General features: G+C 45.5%; 1 protein-coding gene across 1 annotated transcript; it reads right to left on the reverse strand.

Moving 5' to 3' along the window:
• Positions 1-3,647: 3,647 nt before the first annotated feature.
• On the reverse strand, positions 3,648-5,651 carry LOC125507137. Its single transcript, XM_048671819.1, has one exon. It carries the CDS (start codon positions 5,649-5,651, stop codon positions 3,648-3,650), a length of 2,004 nt encoding a protein of 667 aa, XP_048527776.1.
• Positions 5,652-22,499: the final 16,848 nt, after the last annotated feature.

Below are 22,499 nucleotides of genomic sequence, written 5' to 3' on the forward strand. Positions count from 1 at the left end.
GATTAAGTGCAGCAATTAACATGATACTTCTATTTGCCATGGGACGTGCATGCATATGCATTGGTTGCATAGTCCTGGTTTCCGGTTCTATGGAGTTCTCTACCTTTAATTCTCCAGCCAAATGATTTATTTCCTTTCTTTTGGTGTGAAAGCTGTTTTTTCTCCTCAAGCGGCACACATATAATAGGGAGACATGAAGGGGGCGAAGGAAAAAACTATTGTTGTCCCTTCGTGGCCCACTGGCTTAATAAATTCGGATGAATAGAGCACTAACTATTTGTGAAAATTATTTCAGAACATAAATGATGACATGGATGCATGGCTGCATTATGCATGTCGATTGGTTGATGCTTGTGTCTGAACGCTGACATGGCATGCATGCTGATGTGGACAGTCCACATGTAGAAAGAATTGGTGAAAGTGGGGTTCTTAAGAATGTAGGATTCGGATACATGCTAAATAGTTGACTCATAGAATGTCTCCTTAAAGTAGTGTATTTCTTTGCCAAGCATAACAATAAATATTAAACAATCTAGGTCTTTCATATTAGGTTTCACGATAGTGCCTATTTCTTGCAAAACAATGATAGCTTGCAATTGTCCCTATATTTTTTTGAGAAACAAAAAAAGAGTCTTTTCCACCTAGTGCTAGCAAAGGGACAAACTCCCTCCATTCCCTTATATAAGGCTACAAACTCAAATTACAAGTACCAAGGTAAAATTTAATAACTGCTTTGCCAGCCAACTTTTTTTCTTAACTGGGATCATTAATACGTCCGCATGCATGCAAGGAAGGAATGAGAAGAAAGTAGCACAGTGTCATTATGACTACATGCATGCAAGTATTAAATAAGCTGGTAGTACGAGGAAACATCATTAATTTTGGCCTCGATTACTGTTAGTGGCCTTGTATAGATGCAAAATGTATTTTTCATAGTGGCATTGTATAAGGGAATGGAGGGAGTATGCAAACTTGCAAACTAGCCCTAAGTTGTTCGGACCTCTAATTTCTCATGTGTAAGCATGCCTCATGTTACGCAAACTAAATTCATCTCAAATCAACCTTTATTTATGTTTTAAAAGGAATAAGGGATTTTATTTTCTATGCAGGTTTACATTAATCTTAGTGTTTTCCCTTCTCAGTAGTTACATCTTTGATGTTCACAGTAATAGGCACTGGCTGATTCGGTAAATATAACCCCCTTAACTTAATGGCGGAGTATTAGATGTATAAGATTTCCAACCATTATATTAACTTTGTGTGTTTTTGAACTTTATATGCAATTATTTGCTCAAGCTTTATGAAACTATGTTGAAAATAAAACACACATATGTTTGTATGGTTGCTTTTGCTAGCAACCTAATAATAATGGAACTTAACAAAATGAAACTGAGGGATATATGCTTAACCACATTAATTTTAGTGAAGATGATGCATATAATTACTACTGGGTTTTACTATGTACTAACTTCAGTAGACATAGCAAATGCAGCAGCCCCGGGCATGTATTTGGCTGCACGTGCGAGCCTAGTCAGTCGTTAGCCTTTTGTTGCGACGATGAAGCCTACCAACCACACACCGGCAACATCCCAGAAGGCACAAGTAATTAAGCAATTGGACATCATTGCAACTTAAATTACAGCGTGAACCTAGCCCACCAAAGTTCAAGTCTTGGTGCTCGCATTATTCTTGAATTTATTTCAGGATTTCCGCCGACGACAATACGCCTATGGTGACTTCGTAAATTTCTATGATGACATCGTAAATTTCAAGATGACATGCCGGCTCAGTCTCTTGGAGGTGCTTATGGTAGGGTGTGCGTGTATGCGTTCATAAGGGTGAGTGTATGCGCATATATACGAGCACTTTCATCTGTACTGATGTTCAAAACAAAAACTTAAATTACAGCTTTTATGAAACTCTTTTCAAGTACAAGGAAATTTCCACGTGCACAATGAAATGTGAAAAGTTAGGAAGGATGGCATGTTAGTTAACGATGCACTTAAATAAAATTAGCAGTGTCATGTTTGGTACAAATTTGTGAATACAACCATTTATGCATCAGCGTGGCTATTCTTTTGTTATTCCGTGGCATCCTGCAAGCATTTAATTACCTATATGAATGGAAACCATGTCAATTCCCCCTTTCTTTGAACGAGCACGGAATCTTTTTCCTATGGTAACACAGGCACTTACATGGAGGACTTCAAAGGAAGAGAGAGAGCAACATGGTCACTAGAATATGCATGCTCCCTTTGCAACGTCAGACAATTAAGTAGTCAAACAAAAGGCTGTTATTTGATTTGGCATTGGTTTTTAAACATATAGAAAATTAAAGTACATCGACGGCTACTATTCGAAGAGTCACTATCCAATTGGGCCAATCCGCCCCTGGCAAATAGGTGCGGCTTCGCTGAAGGCGACCCTCCCCGACGCCCCAGTTTGGGCCGACCCATGGTGGGTTTCACTGTTTCATCCCCTCTTTTGTTTCCTTTTTTCCTTTTCTCCTTTTTTATTTCTCTGTTTCTATTTATTTTACTTCATTTTCCTTTTTATTTTTTATTTTTCGTAATTTTATCCTTTTTGGGTACTATACAAAAGTTTACTGTGTATTACAACAAATTTCATTATATATTAAGAAAATATTCACGGTATATTACGAAAGAGTTCACCGTGCATTATAAATAATGTTCATCGGATATTTAGAATATTTTCAAGGTATACCAAAAATGTTCCCTTGTATTTAAATGTTGTTCAGCATATATTACACAAATGTTCAATGTGTATTAATTTTTTTCTCAACATACATTTCTCAAATGTTCAGTGTGTATTTGACAATTGTTCAATACAAAATGTTCAATTCGTATTATTTATTTTTTAGTGTATATATTCATATTTCCAAAATATTCAGAAAATAAAAACCAAGCAAAAAGTGGGCACTACAGTGAACCGGATGCTACAGTGCCCACTTTTTGAAGAAAAAAGAACACCGATTGGGGCATAGTGGGCTGGCCAAAGCGCCCCAGCTTTAGCAAAGCTACATCTTTTTGACGCACACGGGCGGCGTATAGGGACTCCCATCCAATTAACTGCCAAGGTGCCAAATTGACGTACCTATAGCTAGCCAAGTGTTCCTCAAAAAAAAAAAAAAGCTAGCCAAGTCCTAACTAAGGTACTTTTCGAGAGAAGACAAGGAGAGAATCTGACAACAATGAAGTACAAAGACGACGAGGAATCACGCATGTGCTCATCGCATTGGCATGTTACCCGACGTGCTTGCATCATGCGGACCAGCTCATCGTCATTTGGTTAGCTCGTTTACTATCAACTGTTTATAACATATTCAAGTAGAACTGTTGCACATTGTGTAAAAGCTTTCTTTCGCGCGCATCACATCTTGTTGTACAATGCCTTGCCGATCTATATATTTGCGGAGAGGAGTCAATCGGTGTCGGTGGGTCGAGCGGGGGTAGGATGGGCTGGATATGAAGGAGAGGAAGCTCTATGCTGATGTATTTCTATAGAGGTGTCATTTGCAGTCAGTCAAAAAATTAAATTGAAATCTTTATTCAAGAAGCGGAACAAGATATACTACAACTTATATGGCTTCAAGGATACAAAGGCTATGGTGCTATCTATAATTATCATCATCTCCCCGGGTGGCTGATGCCTTCTCCTGCTAAATCATTTCCCTTTTTCTTTCTTTTGACCAGGCTCCCCAGATAAATTTGGTAGAAGTGTTCTGCCATAAGCCACAGGATTGTTGTCAACTCACCGCCACTGTTGAGCTTCTCGGCGTGGAACTTCCGGCTGCATTTGTTGCCTGCGTAGACAAGAATATCCGTCCACACCTCACGGACGAGTTTCACCGGGTCAACCGTGCCACCTTTCTCCATTGCCAACAGCTCCTTAGCAAGTTGAGCTACGTAGGAGAGACGAGGAGAATCGTACATGAAGCTTTTGCTCTCATACTCATCATACAGTTTCTCAGCAAGCTCATCTCTGTCGGTGGCCCTGGAATTAGAATCGGCGTCATCGTGCAGGCGGAACAGATTCTTGAGCGTGGCACCCGAGTTCATGTTCCGACGCCTATGGGTCGATCGCCAAGTCTTGACTAAACTTTCACAAGTTAGTTGGTACAACCTGTTTTGGGAGAGGCCTGGTAGCATGTCTGGTTGTTCCACGAGAAGGTACATCATGTAGTTGGATATTATCTTGATCGCCTTCACATCGTCTTCTTTGGCTTGCTCGCTCTTGGCGAGGAAAACATCGGTGCCGATGTGCCAGATGATGATGCACTCCTGGAACTCGACACCGAGGGAATCTTTGAATATGCTGCCTTCTTCTAGTAACTCCTCACGAGCCAGTGGTTCCTCGCCCCACCTGTTCTTGAGCATGCCCAGTGAGTTCACACCCCCAGCATTGTACATCTTCTTCATATGTTCAGAGATACTATCCTTGACATGGTCAGGCATGTCAATAACCCATGAGAAATGCTTCCTGTTCCAAAGCTCATGTTGTACTGTCCCATGGTATATTGACCACCTCCTTGATCTGTACCGGCTGCCTCCTCCTACCCTGACAAGATGGTGAAGACATGCAACCACACGCCTGAGGCGGTCCCATCTTTCATTGCACAGAGCTGCGTATCGAAGCCAGTGCCAGCTCGTGGTACTCAGGAAGGCAAATGCCCAAGAGGAGCCTAGGGCGTTCAGCAGCGATGTCATCTCCATGAACAAGGCACCACCATACAATACGTAGGTGATATTGACGTCAACTCTGCGGTGGGCGTTCTTGTCAATGAACTTGAAAAGCAGCAGTGACGCGACAATGGCGATCGGCGAGATGAGACGTACCAAGTAGCCGACGCAGGTGGAGATGACCGGTGCCTTGGTGTACAACATGTCATACATGAGGGAGAGCTCGGTCTCCATCAACCGCCATAGCCTGACCTCGCCTATCAATTTGGTGGTGTCTTGGCCGTGTGAATCATCTTCCATCACTGGATAGTCGACCATGGCGCGCTTGCAAATGTGGAACAGCGAGTGAGCTCGTCGCACAAGGGACTCCTCATCGAAGTCTCCATCCTTGAACACTTTATCGTGAGGGTGGAAATGTCCATGCATGGCAGCTGGTTGCTTCTTGATGGAGCCTCGGATGTTGTCGAGGTTGCCGCCCATGAGCGCCCACGTCCTCTCCCCGTACTTGACGGCGCCGATGGCGAACATCAAGGCGGAGGCAAGCCGGAGCAACGCCCCTCTGTCCACGACATGCTCGTAGAGGACATACACGGCTCCGGACATTTGGAGGATGGCACTCAGCAGGTGGCGCTTCCACAGCTTGTTGTCCTCCAGAGAGTAGGCGGTGATGTTGTCGGGGCCGCCGAGGTGCAGCAGGAGGAATGGCGCCCAGAACGCCACGATCGGCTGGTCGCGCGGCGCGCCCTTGAGGGAGAGGTGGCCGAGGGCGTACGTCGCGGTGTAGTCGGCCAGCTGATAGGCCAGCCAGAGGAAGAACCGCAGCACGGAGTGGGCTCCACGCCGGCGGATCCCGGCAAAGAGGAAGAGGGCGACCTGGAGCCCGAGGCTGAGGAGCACCAGGATCTGGATGGACCAATTGTTCCAGAGCTCGCGGGGCCAGGCAGCCACCATTGCTCCCTGCCCGCGTCGGCCGCAGGACTATACGTACGCGCCTGCAGTTTCACGAAACATATACGCCCGCAAATCACTAATTAAGCAACGCCCGTGCTTACAAATGCCGTGCGCTTAACAAAATATACGTACGTAAGTACAGGATTGCAATACGATGCGCCAAACTACGACCGGCTTCTCAGCATCACAATTGACAAATGTTGATGTATATATACATACCGCCGGCCGAGAAGAGGATGGACGATGCGGCCGCCGATGAAACAGGAAATGGTGGAGAGGATTAGATCCGTTTACTTGACTCACGACTAACTAGTACAGCTGCGTATGATTCCTCGCTGGATCTTTAGAGAAAAAAAATGCATCAACCATGTTCCCCGCCCATGTGGCGGCGGGCGGGTGGGTGTACCGTATCGCACCACAGACCAGCGGACGTGCCAAGAGTCGGAAGCCCCCCTGTGGCACTTCCACTTAACATAGTGCAGTTAATTCGTAGTTGTTGTACACATGGGCAACTTTATCGCCGCCCAAGTCGGCAGGCCACATCGTAGATTGGATCACTGTTGCATTTCAGAGGTATACATTCAATTAAATAAGACGGCTGCTACGAAAAGATTTTTTTTGAAATCTACCATGTCTCTAGTTATTCATAGAAGGCAGGAATTTCTGCCGAAATAATGTGCAAAATAAAATCTGAGGGTTCAGTCACCCAAACTTTGCAAAGATTATTTGCTACTCCCTCCTTAGCTAGTCCATGCGCGGCGCTGTTCGCCGTCCTCCGGATCCAGGACACCTTCCATTCCCTTGTCGCCAGCATGTTTTTCACCTACTTGATCAAAGGTCCCAGCACGGATAAATCGTTCTCCTCCCTCTGTAGTTTGCGTACCACCTCTTGGCAGTCCATCTCAATGTGCAGTTTCGCGAAGTTTAGCTCCCCCGCTAGTTGCACCGCCCTCTTGCAGGCCCGGAGCTCCAACATTGTTGGGTCTCCACGCATAGGATAGTAATGGCATGCTCCACCGAGGAAAGCCCCGTCCTCGTTCCTGAACACCACGCCACCGCCCCCTTCTCCCCTCCCTTAGTAGCTGCACCATCAACATTCGCCTTGATCCACCCTTCCTCTTGAGCGCTCCACTTCTGGACCGGAGTTACTTCCGGGATTTTGCTCGCTCTGCCATTAACATTCTGCCACTGCTCCATGAGCCTCCTAACCATGCCAGCCGTGTCCGCCTCCTCCTCAATCCTCTTCCCATCTCGCGCGTTATTCCGTGCCATCCACAAAGCATATAATCCCTGCACCATTATAGCTCGAGCATCGTCCGACGCATCAGCAAACCATGTCAGGAGCCACTGAGATAACGCACTCTGGGAGCTTACTGACTCCGGCGGGATTGCCGCCGGTGCTCCCAATTCCGAGTACAACACTTTCTAGAATTTTGCAGAGTGTGGACAGCTCCAAAACCTGTGAAGATTCGTCTCCTCTCGTCCGCACACAACACAGAACACCACGGGTTTAATCTTGCGCCGATGAAGCTCAGATCCCACCGCCAGCCCATTGCGAATAAGTCGCCGAGTATGAATTTTTACTCTGCCCGGTGCCACAGTATCCCTCATCCAAGATCTATGATTCGCGACTGAGGAGGACGACCCCGGACTGCCTGTCTTAGCCCGTTTCAGGCCCATGCAAAGGTGGTAAGCTGATATAACAGTAAAACAACATCCTTTGTATGATTCCATGCGAGATAGTCCTCCACCGTCGGCCCCCCACTGATATTTGCAAGATCTCGTGTGCCTCCGCCGGAGGGAACATATTCTGCACCTTAGCTTGATCCCACCCGGAGCTCGTGTTGTTCATAAGATCACTGACTCTTGTTATGCCCGGGACAAACACCTAGCCCATTGGCTTCAGGCCGCCCTTCCGCGGTATCCAATAATCATGATGTATACGTACTTGGGATCCGTCTCCAATTCGCCAAATGAGCCCTTCCAGGAGGATGTCACGGCCATGAAGATGAAGGAAATATGCCCTAGAGGAGATAATAAAGTTATTATTTATTTCCTTATTTCATGATAAATGTTTATTATTCATGCTAGAATTGTATTAACCGGAAACATAATACATGTGTGAATACATAGACAAACATAATGTCACTAGTATGCCTCTACTTGACTAGCTCATTGATCAAAGATGGTTAAGTTTCCTAACCATAGACATGAGTTGTTATTTGATCAATGGGATCACATCATTAGGAGAATGATGTGATTGACTTGACCCATTCCGTTAGCTTAGCACTTGATCGTTTGTTTACTGCTATTGCTTTCTTCATGACTTATACATGTTCTTATGACTATGAGATTATGCAACTCCCGAATACCGGAGGAACACTTTGTGTGCTACCAAACGTCACAACGTAACTGGGTGATTATAAAGGTGCTCTACAGGTGTCTCCGATGGTACTTGTGAGTTGGCATATATCAAGATCAGGATTTGTCACTCTGATTGTCGGAGAGGTATCTCTGGGCACTCTCGGTAATACACATCACTATAAGCCTTGCAAGCATGATAACAAATGAGTTAGTTACGGGGTGATGTATTACGGAACAAGTAAAGAGACTTGCCAGTAACAAATTGAACTAGGTATTGGATACCGACGATCGAATCTCGGGCAAGTAACATACTGATGACAAAGAGAACAACGTATAGTGTTGTGCGGTTTGACCGATAAAGATCTTTGTAGAATATGTAGGAACCAATATGAGCATCCAGGTTCCGCTATTGGTTATTGACCGGAGACGTGTCTCGGTCATGTCTACATAGTTCTCGAACCCGTAGGGTCCGCACGCTTAAAGTTCTGTGACGATCGGTTTTATGAGTTTATATGTTTTGATGTACCGAAGGTAGTTCGGAGTCCCGGATGCGATTGATATATTGGAAGCCTACATTTGGACATCGGAATAGTTCCGGGTGAAATCGGGATTTTACCGGAGTACCGGAGGGGTTACCGGAACCCCCTAAGGACTAATGGGCCTTGTTGGGCCATAAGGGAAAGAGAGAGGGGCCGGCCTAGGGCAGGCGGCGTGCCCCGTCCCCCCTGTCTGAATTGGACTAGGAGAAGGGGGGCGGCACTCCCCTTTCCTTCTCTTTCTCTCCCTGCCTTTCCCCCTCCTAGTAGGAGTAGGAAAGGAAGGACTCCTACTCCTACTAGGAGAAGGATTCCTCCTCCTAGGCGCGCCAACAAGGGCCGGCCGGCCTCCCCCTTGCTCCTTTATATACAGGGGCAGGGGGGCACCTCTAGACACACAAGTTGATCACAAAGATCTCTCCCAGCCGTGTGCGGTGCCCCCCTCCACCATAATCCACCTCGGTCATACTGTAGCGGTGTTTAGGGGAAGCCCTGCTATGGTAGCTTCATCAACATCGTCACCACGCCATCGGGCTGACGAAACTCTTCCCCAAGCTCTACTGGATCGCGAGTTCGCAGGACGTCACCGAGCTGAACGTCTGCTGGGTACGTGGACGGCACTTTCCCCTCTTGTTGCTATGCATCACCATGATCCTGCATGTCCGTAGGATTTTTTTTGAAATTACTACGTTCCCAACAGTGGTATCAGAGCCTGGTTTTATGCGTAGATGTTATATTCACGAGTAGAACAAAAGTGAGTTGTGGGCGATAAAATTCATAGTGCTTAGCAGCATGTCATACTTTGGTTCGGCGGTATTGTTGGATGAAGCAGACCGGACCAACATTACACGTACACTTACGCTAGACTGGTTCTTACCGACGTGCTTTGCACACAGGTGGCTAGCGGGTGTCAGTTTCTCCAACTTTAGTTGAACCGAGTGTGGCTACACCCGGTCCTTGAGAAGGTTAAAACAGCACCAACTTGACGAACTATCGTTGTGTTTTTGATGCGTAGGTAAGAATGGTTCTTGCTCAGCCCATAGCAGCCACGTAAAACATGCAACAACAAAGTAGAGGACGTCTAACTTGTTTTTGCAGGGCATGTTGTGATGTGATATGGTCAAGACATGATGCTATATTTTATTATATGAGATGATCATGTTTTGTAAACGGAGTTATCGGCAACTGGCAGGAGCCATATGGTTGTCGCTTTATTGTATGCAATGCAATCGCCCTGTAATTGCTTTACTTTATCACTAAGCGGTAGCGATAGTCATCGAAGCAATAGTTGGCGAGATGACAACGATGCTAGCTATTGCTTTCTTCATGACTTATACATGTTCCTATGACTATGAGATTATGCAACTCCCGATTACCGGAGGAACACTTTGTGTGCTACCAAACGTCACAACGTAACTGGGTGATTATAAAGGTGCTCTACAGGTGTCTCCGATGGTACTTGTTGAGTTGGCATAGATCAAGATAGGATTTGTCACTCTGATTGTCGGAGAGGTATCTCTGGGCCCTCTCGGTAATACACATCACTATAAGCCTTGCAAGCATGATAACTAATGAGTTAGTTACGGGGTGATGTATTACGGAACGAGTAAAGAGACTTGCCGGTAACGAGATTGAACTAGGTATTGGATACTGACGATCGAATCTCGGGCAAGTAACATACCGATGACAAAGAGAACAACGTATAGTGTTGTGCGGTTTGACCGATAAAGATCTTCGTAGAATATGTAGGAACCAATATGAGCATCCAGGTTCCGCTATTGGTTATTGACCGGAGACGTGTCTCGGTCATGTCTACATAGTTCTCGAACCCGTAGGGTCCGCACGCTTAAAGTTCTGTGACGATGTTTTATGAGTTTATATGTTTTGATGTACCGAAGGTAGTTCGGAGTCCCGGATGCGATTGATATATTGGAAGCCTACATTTGGACATCGGAATAGTTCCGGGTGAAATCGGGATTTTACCGGAGTACCGGAGGGGTTACCGGAACCCCCGGGGGCTAATGGGCCTTGTTGGGCCATAAGGGAAAGAGAGGGGCCGGCCTAGGGCAGGCGGCGTGCCCCGTCCCCCCTGTCTGAATTGGACTAGGAGAAGGGGGCGGCACCCCCTTTCCTTCTCTTTCTCTCCCTGCCTTTCCCCCTCCTAGTAGGAGTAGGAAAGGGAGGAATCCTACTCCTACTAGGAGGAGGATTCCTCCTCCTAGGCGCGCCAACAAGGGCCGGCCGGCCTCCCCCTTGCTCCTTTATATACAGGGGCAGGGGGCACCTCTAGACACACAAGTTGATCACAAAGATCTCTCCCAGCCGTGTGCGGTGCCCCCCTCCACCATAATCCACCTCGGTCATACTGTAGCGGTGTTTAGGCGAAGCCCTGCATCGGTAGCTTCATCAACATCGTCACCACGTCGTGCTGACGAAACTCTTCCCCAGCTCTACTGGATGCGAGTTCGCAGGACGTCACCGAGCTGAACGTCTGCTGGGTACGTGGACGGCACTTTCCCCTCTTGTTGCTATGCATCACCATGATCCTGCATGTCCGTAGGATTTTTTTTGAAATTACTACGTTCCCAACAGTGGTATCAGAGCCTGGTTTTATGCGTAGATGTTATATGCACGAGTAGAACACAAGTGAGTTGTGGGCGATACAAGTCATACTGCTTACCAGCATGTCATACTTTGGTTCGGCGGTATTGTTGGATGAAGCGACCCGGACCAACATTACGCGTACGCTTACGCGAGACTGGTTCTACCGACGTGCTTTGCACACAGGTGGCTGGCGGGTGTCAGTTTCTCCAACTTTAGTTGAACCGGTGTGGCTACGCCCGGTCCTTGCGAAGGTTAAAACAGCACCAACTTGACAAACTATCGTTGTGGTTTTGATGCGTAGGTAAGATTGGTTCTTGCTTAAGCCCGTAGCAGCCACGTAAAACTTGCAACAACAAAGTAGAGGACGTCTAACTTGTTTTTGCAGGGCATGTTGTGATGTGATATGGTCAAGACATGATGCTAAATTTTATTGTATGAGATGATCATGTTTTGTAACCGAGTTATCGGCAACTGGCAGGAGCCATATGGTTGTCGCTTTATTGTATGCAATGCAATCACGCTGTAATGCTTTACTTTATCACTAAGCGGTAGCGATAGTCGTGGAAGCATAAGATTGGCGAGACGAAATGATGCTACGATGGAGATCAAGGTGTCGCGCCGATGACGATGGTGATCATGACGGTGCTTCAGGAGATGGAGATCACAAGCACAAGATGATGATGGCCATATCATATCACTTATATTGATTGCATGTGATGTTTATCTTTTATGCATCTTATTCTTGCTTTGATTGACGGTAGCATTATAAGATGATCTCTCACTAAATTTCAAGATAAAAGTGTTCTCCCTGAGTATGCACCGTTGCCAAAGTTCGTCGTGCCCAGACACCACGTGATGATCGGGTGTGATAAGCTCTACGTCCATCTACAACGGGTGCAAGCCAGTTTTGCACACGCAGAATACTCAGGTTAAACTTGACGAGCCTAGCATATGCAGATATGGCCTCGGAACACTGAGACCGAAAGGTCGAGCGTGAATCATATAGTAGATATGATCAACATAGTGATGTTCACCATTGAAAACTACTCCATTTCACGTGATGATTGGTTATGGTTTAGTTGTATGGATCACGTGATCACTTAGAGAGATTAGAGGGATGTCTATCTAAGTGGGAGTTCTTAAGTAATATGATTAATTGAACTTAAATTTATCATGAACTTAGTACCTGATAGTATCTTGCTTATCTATGTTGTTGTAGATAGATGGCGCTCGTGCTGTTGTTCCGTTGAATTTTAACGCGTTCCTTGAGAAAGCAAAGTTGAAAGATGATGGTAGCAATTACACGGACTGGGTCCGTAACTTGAGGATTATCCTCATTGCTGCACAGAAGAATTACGTCCTGGAAGCACCGCTGGGTGCCAGGCCTGCTGCTGGAGCAACACCAGATGTTAAGAACGTCTGGCAGAGCAAAGCTGATGACTACTCGATAGTTCAGTGTGCCATGCTTTACGGCTTAGAATCGGGACTTCAACGACGTTTTGAACGTCATGGAGCATATGAGATGTTCCAGGAGTTGAAGTTAATATTTCAAGCAAATGCCCGGATTGAGAGATATGAAGTCTCCAATAAGTTCTATAGCTGCAAGATGGAGGAGAATAGTTCTGTCAGTGAGCATATACTCAAAATGTCTGGGTATCATAATCACTTGATCAACTGGAGTTAATCTTCCATGTTGATAGTGTCATTGACAGAGTTCTTCAATCACTGCCACCAAGCTACAGAAAGCTTCGTGATGAACTATAATATGCAAGGGATGAATAACAATTCCCGAGCTCTTCGGATGCTAAAGGCTGCGGAGGTAGAAATCAAGAAGGAGCATCAAGTGTTGATGGTCAACAAGACCACCAGTTTCAAGAAAAAGGGTAAAGGGAAGAAGGGGAACTTCAAGAAGAACGGCAAACAAGTTGCTGCTCAAGAGAAGAAACCCAAGTCTGGACCTAAGCCTGAGACTGAGTGCTTCTACTGCAAACAGACTGGTCACTGGAAGCGGAACTGTCCCAAGTATTTGGCGGATAAGAAGGATGGCAAGGTGAACAAAGGTATATGTGATATACATGTTATTGATGTGTACCTTACTAGAGCTCGCAGTAGCACCTGGGTATTTGATACTGGTTCTGTTGCTAATATTTGCAACTCGAAACAGGGACTACGGATTAAGCGAAGATTGGCTAAGGACGAGGTGACGATGCGCGTGGGAAATGGTTCCAAAGTCGATGTGATCGGTCGGCATGCTACCTCTACATCTACCTTCGGGATTAGTATTAGAACTAAATAATTGTTATTTGGTGCAGCGTTAAGCATGAACATTATATCTGGATCTTGTTTGATGCGAGACGGTTATTCATTTAAATCTAAGAATAATGGTTGTTCTATTTATATGAGTAATATCTTTTATGGTCATGCACCCTTGAAGAGTGGTCTATTTTTGATGAATCTCGATAGTAGTGATACACATATTCATAAATTTTTGCAAGCCAAAATGCAGAGTTGATAATGATAGTGCAACTTATTTGTGGCACTGCTGTTTGGGTCATATTGGTGTAAAGCGCATGAAAAACTCCATACTGATGAACTTTTGGAATCACTTGATTATGAATCACTTGGTACTTGCGAACTGTGTCTCATGGGTAAGATGACTAAAATGCCGTTGTCCGAAACTATGGAGCAAGCAACATGATTTGAGATCATACATACTGATGTATGTGAATCCGATGAATATTGAGGCTCGCCGGTGGGTATCGTTATTTTCTCACCTTCACAGATGATTTGAGCAGATATGGGTATATCTACTAATGAAACATAAGTCTGAAACATTTGAAAAGTTCAAAGAATTTCAGAGTGAAGTGGAAAATCATCGTAACAAGAAAATAAAGTTTCTGTGATCTGATCATGGAGGAGAATATTTGAGTTACGAGTTTGGCCTACATTTGAAACAATGCGGAATAGTTTCGCAACTCACGCCACCCTGGAACACCACAGCGTAATGGTGTGTCCGAACGTCGTAATCGTACTTTACTAGATATGGTGCGATCTATGATGTCTCTTACTGATTTACCGCTATCATTTTGGGGTTATGCTTTAGAGACGGCCGCATTCACGTTAAATAGGGCACCATCAAAATCCGTTGAGACGACCGCCTTATGAAATGGTTTGGCAAGAAACCCAAGTTGTCGTTTCTTAAAGTTTGGGGCTGCGATGCTTATGTGAAAAAGCTTCAACCTGATAAGCTCGACCCAAATCGGAGAAATGTGTCTTCATAGGATACCCAAAGGAACTGTTGGGTACACCTTCTATCACAGATCCGAAGGCAAGATATTTCGTTGCTAAGAATGGATCCTTTCTAGAGAAGGAGTTTCTCTCGAAAGAAGTGAGTGGGAGGAAAGTAGAACTTGATGAGGTAACTGTACCTGCTCCCTTATTGGAAAGTAGTTCATCACAGAAACCGGTTCCTGTGATCTACACCAATTAGTGAGGAAGCTAATGATGATGATCATGAAACTTCAGATCAAGTTACTACCGAACCTCGTAGGTCAACGAGCAAGATCCGGCCAGAGTGGTACGGTAATCCAGTTCTGGAGGTCATGTTACTTGACCATGACGAACCTACGAACTATGAAGAAGCGATGATGAGCCCAGATTCCGCAAAATGGCTTGAGGCCATGAAGTCTGAGATGGGATCCATGTATGAGAACAAAGTGTGGACTTTGGTTGACTTGCCCGATGATCGACAAGCCATCGAGAACAAATGGATCTTCAAGAAGAAGACAAACACCTGACGGTAATGTTACTGTCTACAAAGCTCGACTTGTTGCAAAAGGTTTTCGACAAGTTCAAGGAGTTGACTACGATGAGACCTTCTCACCGTAGCGATGCTTAAGTCCGTCCGAATCATGTTAGCAATTGCCGCATTTTATGATTATGAAATTTGGCAAATGGATGTAAAGACTGCATTCCTGAATGGATTTCTGGAAGAAGAGTTGTATATGATGCAACCTGAAGGTTTTATCGATCCAAAGGGTACTAACAAAGTGTGCAAGCTCCAGCGATCCATTTATGGACTGGTGCAAGCATCTCGGAGTTGGAATAAACGTTTTGATAGTGTGATCAAAGCATATGGTTTTATACAAACTTTTGGAGAAGCCTGTATTTACAAGAAAGTGAGTGGGAGCTCTGTAGCATTTCTAATATTATATGTGGATGACATATATTGATTGGAAATGATATAGAATTTCTGGATAGCATAAAAGGATACTTGAATAAGAGTTTTTCAATGAAAGACCTCGGTGAAGCTGCTTACATATTGGGCATCAAGATCTATAGAGATAGATCAAGACGCTTAATTGGACTTTCACAAAGCACATACCTTGAAAGTTTTGAAGAAGTTCAAAATGGATCAAGCAAAGAAAGGGTTCTTGCCTGTGTTACAAGGTGTGAAGTTGAGTAAGACTCAATGCCCGACCACTGCAGAAGATAGAGAGAAAATGAAAGATGTTCCCTATGCTTCAGCCATAGGCTCTATCATGTATGCAATGCTGTGTACCAGACCTGATGTGTGCCTTGCTATAAGTCTAGCAGGGAGGTACCAAAGTAATCCAGGAGTGGATCACTGGACAGCGGTCAAGAACATCCTGAAATCCTGAACTAAGGACTAAGGATATGTTTCTCGTTATATGGAGGTGACAAAGAGCTTCAATCTGTAAATGGTTACGTTGATGCAAGCTTTGACACTGATCCGGACGATTCTAAATCGCAAACCGGATACAGTGTTTATATTGAACGGTGGAGCTGTCAGTTGGAGCAGTTCTAAACAGAGCGTCGTGGCGGGATCTACATGTGAAGCGGAGTACATTGCTGCTTCGGAAGCAGCGAATGAAGGAGTCTGGATGAAGGAGTTCATATCCGATCTAGGTGTCATACCTAGTGCATCGGGTCCAATGAAAATCTTTTGTGACAATACTGGTGCAATTGCCTTGGCAAAGGAATCCAGATTTCACAAGAGAACCAAGCACATCAAGAGACGCTTCAATTCCATCCGGGATCTAGTCCAGGTGGGAGACATAGAGATTTGCAAGATACATACGGATCTGAATGTTGCAGACCCATTGACTAAGCCTCTTCCACGAGCAAAACATGATCAGCACCAAGGCTCCATGGGTGTTAGAATCATTACTGTGTAATCTAGATTATTGACTCTAGTGCAAGTGGGAGACTGAAGAAATATGCCCTAGAGGCAATAATAAAGTTATTATTTATTTCCTTATTTCATGATAAATGTTTATTATTCATGCTAGAATTGTATTAACCGGAAACATAATACATGTGTGAATACATAGACAAACATAGTGTCACTAGTATGCCTCTACTTGACTAGCTCATTGATCAAAGATGGTTAAGTTTCCTAACCATAGACATGAGTTGTTATTTGATCAATGGGATCACATCATTAGGAGAATGATGTGATTGACTTGACCCAATTTCCGTTAGCTTAGCACTTGATCGTTTTTACTGCTATTGCTTTCTTCATGACTTATACATGTTCTTATGACTATGAGATTATGCAACTCCCGAATACCGGAGGAACACTTTGTGTGCTACCAAACGTCACAACGTAACTGGGTGATTATAAAGGTGCTCTACAGGTGTCTCCGATGGTACTTGTTGAGTTGGCATAGATCGAGATTAGGATTTGTCACTCCGATGTCGGAGAGGTATCTCTGGGCCCTCTCGGTAATGCACATCACTATAAGCCTTGCAAGCAATGTAATAAGTTAGTTACGGGATGATGTATTACGGAACGAGTAAAGAGACTTGCCGGTAACGAGATATTGAACGGGTATTGGATACCGACGATCGAATCTCGGGCAAGTAACATACCGATGACAAAGAGAACAACGTATAGTGTTGTGCGGTTTGACCGATAAAGATCTTCGTAGAATATGTAGGAACCAATATGAGCATCCAGGTTCCGCTATTGGTTATTGACCGGAGACGTGTCTCGGTCATGTCTACATAGTTCTCGAACCCGTAGGGTCCGCACGCTTAAAGTTCTGTGACGATCGGTTTGCGTTGTAGTTTAATTATTTTGATGTACCGAAGGTAGTTCGGAGAGTCCCGGATGTGATCACGGACATGACGAGGAGTCTCAAAATGGTCGAGACATAAAGATTGATATATTGGAAGCCTACATTTGGACATCGGAATTCCGGGTAAAATCGGGATTTTACCGGAGTACCGGAGGGGTTACCGGAACCCCCCCGGGGGCTAATGGGCCTTGTTGGGCCATAAGGGAAAGAGAGAGGGGCTCCTAGGGCAGGCAGCGCGCCCCCTCCCTCTGGTCCGAATTGGACTAGGAGAGGGGGGGGCCCCCCTTTCTCTCTTTCTCTTCCTTTCCCCCTCCTAGTAGGAGTAGGAAGGGAGGAATCTACTCCTACTAGGAGGAGGATTCCTCCTCCTGGCGCACCAACAAGGGCCGGCCAGCCTCCCCCTTGCTCCTTTATATACAGGGGCAGGGGGCACCTCTAGACACAAGTTGATCACAAAGATCTCTCCCAGCCGTGTGCGGTGCCCCCCTCCACCATAATCCACCTCGGTCATACTGTAGCGGTGTTTAGGCGAAGCCCTGCTGCGGTAGCTTCATCAACATCGTCACCACGCCGTCGTGCTGACGAAACTCTTCCCCGAGCTCTACTGGATCGTGAGTTCGCGGGACGTCACCGAGCTGAACGTGTGCTGAACGCGGAGGTGCCGTACGTTCGGTACTGAGGATCGGTCGATCATGAAGACATACGACTACATCAACGTTGTCATAACGCTTCCGCTTAACGGTCTACGAGGGTACGTGAGACACTCTCCCCTCTCGTTGCTATGCATCACCATGATCTTGCGTGTGCATAGGAATTTTTTTGAAATACTACGTTCCGGCAACCGTGCCAGAAAAGAGTGTTGATGACCCACAAGTGTAGGGGATCTATCGTAGCCTTTTCTATAAGTAAGAGTGTCGAACCCAACGAGGAGCAGAAGGAAATGATAAGCAGTTTTCAGTAAGGTATTCTCTGCAAGCACTAAAATTATCGTAACAGATAGTTTTGTGATAAGGTAATTTGTAACGAGTAACAAGTAATGCAAGTAAATAAGGTGCAGCAAGATGGCCCAATCCTTTTTGTAGCAAAGGACAAGCCTAGACAAACTCTTATATAAAGGAAAATGCTCTCGAGGACACATGGGAATTATCATCAAGCTAGTTTTCATCACGCTCATATGATTCGCGTTCGGTACATTGATAATTTGTTATGTGGGTGGACCGGTGCTTGGGTACTGCCCTTACTTGGACAAGCATCCTACTTATGATTAACCCCTATTGCAAGCATCTGCAACTACAACAGAAGTATTAAGGTAAACCTAACCATAGCATGAAACATATGGATCCAAATCAGCCCCTTACGAAGCAACCCATAAACTAGGGTTTAAGCTTCTGTCACTCTAGCAACCCATCATCTACTTATTACTTCCCAATGCCTCCCTCTAGGCCCAAATAATGGTGAAGTGTCATGTAGTCGACGTTCACATGACACCACTAGAGGGATGACAACATACATCTCATCAAAATATCGAATGAATACCAAATTCACATGACTACTTATAGCAAGACTTCTCCCATGTCCTCAGGAACAAACGCAACTACTCACAAAGCATATTCATATTCATAATCAGAGGGGTATTAATATGCATAATGGATCTGAACATATGATCTTCCACCAAGTAAACCAACTAGCATCAACTAAAGGAGTAATCGACACTACTAGCAACCCACAGGTATCAATCTGAGGTTTGGATACAAAGATTGGATACAAGAGATGAACTAGGGTTTGAGATGAGATGGTGGTGAAGATGTTGATGGAGATTGACCCCCTCCCGATGAGAGGATTGTTGGTGATGACAATGGTGATGATTTCCCCCTCCCGGAGGGAAGTTTCCCCGGCATAATAGCTCCGCCGGAGCCCTAGATTGGTTCCGCCTCGTGGCGGCGTAGTTTCGTCCCGTGAGCTTTCTTATGATTTTTTCCTTGACGAAAGACTCCACATAGCCAAAGATGGGCATCGGAGGTCCACCAGGGGGCCCGCGAGTCAGGGGGCGCGCCCCCACCCTCGTGGACGGTGGGTGGCCCCCCTCTGGTACTTCTTTCGCCCAATATTTTTTATATATTTTGAAAATAATTCCCGTGGAGTTTCAGGACTTTTGGAGATGTGCAGAATAGGTCTCTAATATTTGCTCCTTTTCCAGCCCAGAATTCCAGCTGCCGACATTCCCCCTCTTCATGTAAACCTTGTAAAATAAGAGAGAATAGGCATAAGTATTGTGACATAATGTGTAGTGACAACCCATAATGTAATAAATATCGATATAAAAGCATGATGCAAAATGGACGTATCAGTCACTGAGCCAGACATGTTTGTATGAGCCGGCCGGGACTTTGTAGGCCGCAGGGCGTCAACACATGTATATAAGGGGACGACCCGACAGCGGCTTAGGGCAAGAAACAACAAGTCGAAAGCCAGGCAAAGCGTGCTTGCTCCCTGGTAATCGAAACCCTAGCAATACCACCTCAAACTGGAGTAGGCCGAACCAGTATAAACTCTCCATGTCCTTTGTCCCGTTTAACCCCTTTAAGCTAACCTCGTCGCAATGGCTCCACAACTAAGTCCTTCTACGAGGACATCCGCCGTGACAATTCCACGACAAAACCAAAGATTCGAAGAAGAAATACGAAGCTATAAGTAATCATGCATATAAGAGATGAAAGAACTCAAATAACTTCCATGGATAAAAACATAGATCTGATTATGAACTCAAAGTTCATCGGATCCCAACAAACACACTGCAAAAAAAAGTTACATCAAATAGATCTTCAGGAGACCATTGTATTGAGAATCAAAAGAGAGAGAGGAAGCCATCTAGCTACTAACTACGGACCCGTAGGTTTACAAAGAACTACTCATGCATCATCAGAGAGGCACCAATGAGGATGATGAACCCCTTCGTGATGGTGTCTAGATTGGATCAGTGGTTTCTAGAACTTGCGGCCGCTGAAATTGATTTTCGTTAACTCCCCTAGGGTTTCTGAAATATTGGGGTATTTATAGACCAAAGAGGCGGTGCGGGAGGCCACCGAGGTGGGGCACAACCAACCTGGGCGCGCCTGGGGGCCCAGGTGCACCCTGGTGGGTTGTACCCCCCTCAGGGCACCCCCAGGCGCTTCTTCGGCCCATTGGGTGTCTTCTGGTCCATAAAAATCCACAAAAAGTTTTGCTGCATTTGTACTCCGTTTGATATTGATTTTCTGTGATGTAAAAAACAAGCAAAAACAGCAAGTGGCACTGGCACTATGTCAATAGGTTAGTCCCAAAAACGATATAAAATGATTATAAAATGATTGTAAAACATCCAAGAATGATAATATAACAGCATGGAACAATACAAAATTATAGGTACGTTGGAGACGTATCATGAATGCGGTCTTAAAAAACCACCATGACACACCCCTTGTTGGACCATTAGCTTGTGAAGCTAATGCCGTGCAGGCGCGCGATACTCCTCCCATTGGAAATGAATATCCATAAGCAGAGTTTGGAGACCAACAATAGGAATGTGGTAGCAAAGTTGAGCGTTGTGGAGCTGGACAAGTCGGCTTATGAGCCATTGGTGAAGGAGGTGAAATCGGAGCTGCACATTATTTAGCCGGAGAGGGTTCATGCGTAAAACTCTCTAAGATGTGACTTAGAAAGAAGAAAAAAGACATGATTTCATGTTCCTTCAGATCGTATTGCATAGATTGTGCCGCAACAAGTTTCTCTCAAAAGAAAGAAAATGAGAAAAGCGATAAAGCTATTTGGCGAACATTCACCAGAGATGAAATTATGACGAATGCCCCGAGAGCCGTCAAATTTAGATTTGACGGGGCAGTTTTGGCCCAAAACTCCTCACGTTTTAAACAAGTTGCCATGACAGTTTTCAAAAACACCACCCCATGCCACATAAACTGTTTTATTTGAGAGTACGCCAAAGACATACAATATCTTTACAGATAGAAGAGAGTAAAATAATTATATAAGAGTCCAATGATTGATGCGAACATCAGACGTTGGTTGCCCCACCCACACCAAGAAACATCAGCTAACTTCTCACAAATCTATGTAGACCTCTTACACCTACACCGGCCAATTCCCAATCGTTCATCTCATCAAGGATTTAGATGGCAGGATCCAGGAACCCACTGATCTGCTCCGACCTGTTGAATACCCTGACATTTCTCTGTTTCCATAGCGCCCACGCGGTCCTCACTGTAGAATATGTGAATTGCACGATGTATTGCTCTTCATGCATAGGCACATATATATGATGTACAAAGGTGGGCCACGGACCACAACTATACAAAGAACCAGGAGGCGGGCCCAATACACAATATGCACATAACACATAAACTCAACACCCCCCGCCCCCCGTGCAGTCAAAGCGGCACCGCAACTGACGCAAAGACTGGACCGGAACTCCTCAAATGACGTCATAGGCAAGCCCTTGGTCATGATATCGGCAAATTTTCGGGAAGTAGGGACGTGCAAGACACGAATATGGCCAAGGGCCACATGTTCCTGAAGAAAATGAATATCCAACTCAATATGCTTGGTCCGTCAATGATGCACCGGGTAGCGGAGAGGTAGACCGCCAAGACGTTGTCGTAGTAGACCACCGTGGCACGGTCAACCGGGCAAGAGAGCTCATGAAGAAGCTGGCTAAGCCATGAACACTCGGCGACGGCGTTGGCCACCGCATGATACTCAGCCTCAGCACTGGAACGAGAGACCGTAGGCTATAGCTTGGACGACCACGAGATAAGTGAGGGTCCAAGATAGACACAATAGCACAAAGTGGAGCAACGAGTGTCAGTGTAGCCCGCCCAGTCTGCATTGGAGTAGGCCGTGAGGGCGGTGTCGGTGGAGGCGTGAAGCGTGACGCCAAGATCCATAGTGCCACAGATATAGCGGATAATCCACTTGGCGGCAGCCCAGTGAACGTCTCGAGGAGCATGCATATGAAGACACACCTGCTGCACGGCATACTGGATCTCAGGTCGAGTCAGAGTGAGGTACTGGAGAGCACCAACGATAGACTGATAGAAAGCAGCATCCGAAGCAGGAGAACCATCCGTGGCAGAAATCTTGGCCTTCGTATCAACAGGCGTAGCGGCGGGCTTGCAGGTAAGCATGCTAGCGCGCTCGAGGAGCTCGTGAGTGTTGTTCGCACACGAACACGTCACCGTGTACCTCCA

The sequence above is a fragment of the Triticum urartu genome, chromosome 5 (assembly GCF_003073215.2).
Source record: "Triticum urartu cultivar G1812 chromosome 5, Tu2.1, whole genome shotgun sequence".
Taxonomy (NCBI): domain Eukaryota; kingdom Viridiplantae; phylum Streptophyta; class Magnoliopsida; order Poales; family Poaceae; genus Triticum; species Triticum urartu.

Bases quoted from the DNA above. Each gene is read 5' to 3' on its own strand.
- LOC125507137 (XM_048671819.1), bottom strand. From the start codon at position 5,651: ATGGTGGCTGCCTGGCCCCGCGAGCTCTGGAACAATTGGTCCATCCAG.